General features: G+C 51.8%; 1 protein-coding gene across 12 annotated transcripts in view; it reads right to left on the reverse strand.

The window, feature by feature from the left end:
- celf4 (CUGBP, Elav-like family member 4) overlaps window positions 1-7,500 on the reverse strand; it is a 76,008-nt gene that overhangs the window by 20,071 nt on the left and 48,437 nt on the right. For all 12 annotated transcript variants that reach the window (XM_081718579.1, XM_027003685.3, XM_027003679.3 and 9 more), the window contains exon 3: window positions 580-628. In XM_081718579.1, coding sequence (XP_081574705.1) covers window positions 580-628 — 49 coding nt within the window. The remainder of the gene's footprint in view (window positions 1-579; window positions 629-7,500) is intronic.

Below are 7,500 nucleotides of genomic sequence, written 5' to 3' on the forward strand. Positions count from 1 at the left end.
GGAGAAAGGAATAGGTGCATCTATCTCTAGTTCTGTTGTGTTTGTCTCTGTCTCTCTGTGAATCCATCAATCCTGGTTAGGGAATTCCAGGCCCAAAGGATCGGCGCAAGGCAAGCAATTCCTGATTAAAAACTCCGGCTCTTTGCCTATGTCCCTGTATACTCCCTCATTCTTGTGCTAACACACACACACACGCACGCACACACACACACACACACACACACACACACACACACACACACACACACAGTCAGATGAGAGTCTGACAAGCTACTACATCAACAAATCTACCCAGCTCTGCTCTTCTAATCTCCATCCTTGCGTCTCCCATTTCCCAGTCCTCCCGGGTGGAGGCGGGGAGATGGGGGTCTTGAGGGGGATCGCCCAGCTCTTATCAGAGGCGGGTGCGGCCTGGGCTGAGCTCCTCCGGGTCCTGTAGGCCTGTCATCTCTCATCGAGGTGCACCATTAAATATGACACTTAAGAACAGAAGTCACCCTGACATCCACTGGTAATGGTGATGCTGATTTAAGACGACAGGAATGCAAAGAAAAAGAAAAAAGGAAAGCAGCGCACTACCTCCTCTGCTCTCGCTGTCGGCCGGCTTCACCTGGATCGGCCTGTTCATCTACACAGCGGGGGGGGAAGAGAGAGGCAGACATTAGATTTGAGGCTGAGCATAAAGGGGCAGGTGCAGAATTCACATTTTGTACACTTCAAATATGTCTCACTGATGGCACACTCAGCACTCCTAGGGCCTCAGCTGTGTGTGTGTGCATGTGTGTGTGCGTGCACGACTGTGTGTGTGTGTGTGTGTGTGTGCGTGTGTGTGTGTGTGCGTGCGTGTGAATGTGTGTGTGTGTGTGTGTGCGTGCGTGTGTGTGTGTGTGTGTGTAAGAGGAAGAGAGAAAGAGGAGCAAGGACTTAGAGAGTGAGAGATTAAATAGAAGGACGTAGTGTGAGTGTGCCATATGCAGAAGACTGTGTCAAATATGTGTGTACAAGGGCGTACATGTAAGTGTGCATAAACGGATGGCTGTGTGTGTGTGTGTGTGTAGGTATGTGTGTGTGTGTGTATGTGTGTGTGTGTAGGTGTGTGTGTGTGTGTGTGTGTGTGTGTGTGTAGGTATGTGTGTGTGTGTAGGTATATGTGTGTGTGTGTAGGTGTGTGTGTGTGTGTAGGTATGTGTGTGTGTGTGTGTGTGTGTGTAGGTATGTGTGTGTGTGTAGGTGTGTGTGTGTGTGTGTGTGTAGGTGTGTGTGTGTGTGTGTGTGTAGGTGTGTGTGTGTGTGTAGGTATATGTGTGTGTGTGTGTAGGTGTGTGTGTGTGTGTGTGTGTGTGTGAGTGTGTGTGTGTGTGTGTGAGTGTGTGTGTTTGTGTAGGTGTGTGTGTGTGTGTGTAGGTGTGTGTGTGTGTGTGTATGTGTGTGTGTGTGTGTGTGTGTGTGTGTGTGTGTGTAGGTGTGTGTGTGTGTGTAGGTGTGTGTGTGTGTGTGCGTGTGTGGGTGTGTGTGTAGGTATGTGTGTGTGTGTGTGTGTGTGTGTAGGTATGTGTGTGTGTGTGTAGGTGTGTGTGTGTGTGTGTGTAGGTGTGTGTGTGTGTGTGTGTGTGTGTGTGTGTGTGTGTGGGTGTGTGTGCGTGTGTGTGTGTGTGCGTGCGTGTGAATGTGTGTGTGTGTGTGTGTGCGTGCGTGTGTGTGTGTGTGTGTGTAAGAGGAAGAGAGAAAGAGGAGCAAGGACTTAGAGAGTGAGAGATTAAATAGAAGGACGTAGTGTGAGTGTGCCATATGCAGAAGACTGTGTCAAATATGTGTGTACAAGGGCGTACATGTAAGTGTGCATAAACGGATGGCTGTGTGTGTGTGTGTGTAGGTATGTGTGTGTGTGTGTGTATGTGTGTGTGTGTGTGTGTGTGTATGTGTGTGTGTGTGTGTGTGTAGGTATGTGTGTGTGTGTAGGTATATGTGTGTGTGTGTAGGTGTGTGTGTGTGTGTAGGTATGTGTGTGTGTGTGTGTGTGTGTAGGTATGTGTGTGTGTGTGTAGGTGTGTGTGTGTGTGTGTGTAGGTGTGTGTGTGTGTGTGTGTGTGTAGGTGTGTGTGTGTGTGTAGGTATATGTGTGTGTGTGTGTAGGTGTGTGTGTGTGTGTGTGTGTGTGTGTGTGAGTGTGTGTGTGTGTGTGTGAGTGTGTGTGTGTGTGTAGGTGTGTGTGTGTGTGTGTAGGTGTGTGTGTGTGTGTGTATGTGTGTGTGTGTGTGTTGTGTGTGTGTGTGTGTGTGTGTGTAGGTGTGTGTGTGTGTGTAGGTGTGTGTGTGTGTGTGTGTGTGTGTGTGTGTGTAGGTGTGTGTGTGTGTAGGTGTGTGTGTGTGTGTGTGTGTGTGTGTGTGTGTGTGTAGGTGTGTGTGTGTGTGTGTGAGAAAGCCTCACACCATTTTAAAGCGTTTCATTTTTCTGCCGTCACTCGTGGCAGGTTCCCAACCAGTGGAAGCTCAATAATACATGCAAGCCGTGAAACGGTCGGCGCCAATCAATTTTTAATAATGCCAATCGCCATGCTGCCACAGGGTGCTGAGGAGCGGGAGGGGAGGAGAGGGGAGGAGAGCCACACGTAGCCTAGCAGTGCAAAAGGAGAACAGTGAGAAACAGGCACAAAGAGAAGGAGTAAATAGGGAATAGGGAGAGAAAGAGAAGTGAGAAGATGGAAAAACAAGGGAGGGAGGAGGGAAATGCAGGGAGGAGCGCATCTCAGTGGTGTAACCAGTAAGAGGAGGAATGGTGAAATTGTATGTGTGTGTGTGTCTGTGTGTGTGTGTGAGTGCTTGTGCACATGTCCATACATATAGTATAATATGCTAAAATAAAAAAATGAAATTTACTGAACTGATCCTGTAGTTTTGGCTGGTTGTGCGTGTTCGTCACAATAACAGAGCCGCACTGCACTAAAGCAGGCCAGGCTCTTCCACTTTAGGCTCAGTACATGTGAAAATGTCCATGGCTGTGAGCTGAACTGAGACTGAGCTCTGGGCCTCTCACGGTTTTTAGGCATAATCCCACACGCTGGCACACATATATACACACCCCTCCGCCCACACACACGCACACACACACACTAACCCCCCCCCACACACACCCACACACTAACCTCCCCCACACACTACCCCCCCACACACACTCACCCACACCCCCCAACACACACCCACACACTAACCTCCCCCCCACACACACTACCCCCCACTCACCCACACCCCCCAACACACACCCACACACTAACCTCCCCCACACACACACTACCCCCCCCACACACACTCACCCACACCCCCCAACACACACACTAACCTCCCCCCCACACACACTACCCCCCCACACTCACCCACACCCCCCAACACACACACACACACACACACTAACCCCCCCACACCCACACACTAACCCCCCCCACACACACACACTAACCTCCCCCACACACACACTACCCCCCCACACTCACCCACACCCCCCAACACACACACACACACACACTAACCCCCCCACACCCACACACTAACCCCCCACACACACCCACCCACCCCCCCTAACACACACACACGCACACACACACACGCACACACACTAACCCCCCTACACACAATCACCCACACACTAACGCCCCCACACACTCACCCACACACACTCACCCACACCCCCAACACACACCCACACACTAACCTCCCCCACACACACACTACCCCCCCCACACACTCACCCACACCCCCAACACACACACTAACCTCCCCCACACACACACTACCCCCCACACACACACAACACACACACACACACACACTAACCCCCCCACACCCACACACTAACCCCCCCACACTAACCCCCCCACACACACTCACCCACACCCCCCTAACACACACACACGCACACACACACACGCACACACACTAACCCCCCTACACACAATCACCCACACACTAACGCCCCCACACACTCACCCACACACACTCACCCACACCCCCCAACACACACCCACACACTAACCACCCCCACACACCACACTACCCCCCCCACACACTCACCCACACCCCCCAACACACACACTAACCTCCCCCACACACACACTACCCCCCACAACACACACAACACACACACACACACTAACCCCCCACACCCACACACTAACCCCCCCACACACACTCACCCACACCCCCCTAACACACACACACGCACACACACACACGCACACACACTAACCCCCTACACACAATCACCCACACACTAACACCCACACACACACACAAACACACACACACACTAACCCCCACACACACTCACCCACACCCTCCTACACACACACACACACACACACACTAACCCCCCACACACTTACCCACACCCCCCTCACACACACACACACTAACCCCCCACACACTCACCCACACCCTCCTCACACACACACACCTGACACACACACACACACACACACACACTCACCCACACCCTCTTCACACACACACACACACACTAACCCCCACACACACTTACCCACACCCCCTCACACACACACACACACTAACCCCCCCACACACTCACCCACACCCTCCTCACACACACACACACACACTGACACACACACACACACTACCCCCCCACACTCACCCACACCCTCCTCACACACACCACCACACACACACACACTAACCCCCCCACACACTTACCCCACCCCCCTCACCACACACACACCCCCCCACACACCACCACACCCTCCTCACACACACACACACTGACACACACACACACACACACACTCACCCACACCCTCTTCACACACACACACACACACACTAACCCCCACACACACTTACCCACACCCCCCTCACACACACACACACACTAACCCCCACACACTCACCCACACCCTCCTCACACACACACACACTGACACACACACACACACTACCCCCCCACACTCACCCACACCCCCACCACACACACACACACACTAACCCCCCCCCACACCCACACACTAACCCCCCCACACACACTCACCCACACCCCCCCTAACACACACACACGCACACACACAATCACCCACACACTAACGCCCCCACACACTCACCCACACCCCCCTATCTCACACACACACACACACACACACACACACACACTAACCCCCCCACACACACTCACCCACACACTAACCTCCCCCACACACTACCCCCACACACACTCACCCACACCCCCCAACACACCCCCACACACTAACCTCCCCCACACACACACTACCCCCCCAACACACACACTAACCTCCCCCACACACACACTACCCCCCCCACACTCACCCACACCCCCCAACACACACACACACACTAACCCCCCCACACCCACACACTAACCCCCCCACACACACTCACCCACACCCCCCTAACACACACACACGCACACACACACACGCACACACACTAACCCCCCTACACACAATCACCCACACACTAACGCCTCCCCCCCACACACACACACACTAACCCCCCCACACACACTCACCCACACCCTCCTCACACACACACACACACACACACACACACTAACCCCCCCACATACTTACCCACACCCCCCTCACACACACACACACACACTAACCCCCCACACACTCACCCACACCCTCCTCACACACACACACACACTGACACACACACACACACTCACCCACACCCTCCTCACACACACACACACACACACACACACTAACCCCCCACACACTTACCCACACCCCCCTCACACACACACACACACACTAACCCCCCACACACTCACCCACACCCTCCTCACACACACACACACTGACACACACACACACTCACCCACACCCTCCTCACACACACACACACACACTGACACACACACACACACTCACCTACACCCCCTCACACAAACACACACACACACACACACACTAACCCCCCCACACACTCACCCACACCCTCCTCACACACACACACTGACACACACACACACACACACACACACACACACACCCTCCTCACACACACACACACACACACTGACACACACACACACACTCACCTACACCCCCTCACACAAACACACACACACACACACACTAACCCCCCCACACACTCACCCACACCCTCCTCACACACACACACTGACACACACACACACACACACACACACACACACACACACACACACACACACACACACACACATTTTTCTATCTCCTCCATCTCTTTTTTCGTCCAGTAAAGACCCGCTAAAGTTTTTAATGTGTTTTGATGCATTATTTATTTCACCAGGGCTGCTGATAACATGCAAGAAAGCAAAGGAGAGAGAAAGTGAGTGAGAGGCGTAGATCGAAATGCAGATCGCAGTGTGGAGCAGGGCGGCAGCCTCCCCGTCCCATCATGCACTACCAGAACGTCCGTCCTCGCACACATTAATGTTTGCTTCTGACTGGTACAAATGGACTGTGCTGGATGTGTGCTAATTGTATTCCTCCTACCAGATCTCACCCAGGAGATAAACTGACGGGTACTGAAGCTTTTCCCTCCAGATACACACACACACACACACACACACACACACACATACACACACACACACACACGCACACAAACACATCAGTACATATAGACACACACACACACACACACACACACACACACACAATTCTAAACACATGCACCTATATATGCACTTAGATCATAAATATGTTTGAATGCAAAGAAAGAAATATATGTTCATGCACATATATAGTGAAGCAAGATCGCTTATAAGGATATATTATAATACTAACTTCAATTTAGAGTTCTTCTGTTTTGTTTGTATTTAGTATTTGCCTGTTTGCTAGCCACGTACAACATAATAGCAGCGTAGCAGAGCTGAACTAGGCTCCCTCGAGGACCTGCTGTAGTCACAGCTAGATGGCAGCATTGAGCAAGACAGAATGTACAAAAGCCAGAGCTCATCCCCACAGTACTACTGTGAGAGGAAAAAACCCATTCTCTGTGCCTTGATTTTACACAAAGGAACACCAAGGTACATAAGCTGAGACAAACATGTACACACAAATACATGCATGAGGTCTCTTTATCACATGTGTGTGCACACACAGACACAAACTCACAGGCACACATGCACACACAAACGCACACATGTACGCTCACACATGCACATGCATACACATACAAAAGCGCACACACATGCACACATATACACATGTATATACACATGCACATGCAGGTGCACGCACACACACACACACACACACACACAGATTCACGACATATACACACACACACACACACACACACACAGATTCACGACATACACACACACACACACACACACACACACACACACACACACACACACACACACACACACACACACACACAATCCAACATATCATGTGTTAATTTCATACACACATTAGACATAGGCATACAAGGTCTTCTGCATCCACACGCACACGCACATGCACACAAACATTCC

The sequence above is a fragment of the Electrophorus electricus genome, chromosome 8 (assembly GCF_041902795.1).
Source record: "Electrophorus electricus isolate QZ-2024a chromosome 8, ASM4190279v1, whole genome shotgun sequence".
NCBI classification, from domain to species: domain Eukaryota; kingdom Metazoa; phylum Chordata; class Actinopteri; order Gymnotiformes; family Gymnotidae; genus Electrophorus; species Electrophorus electricus.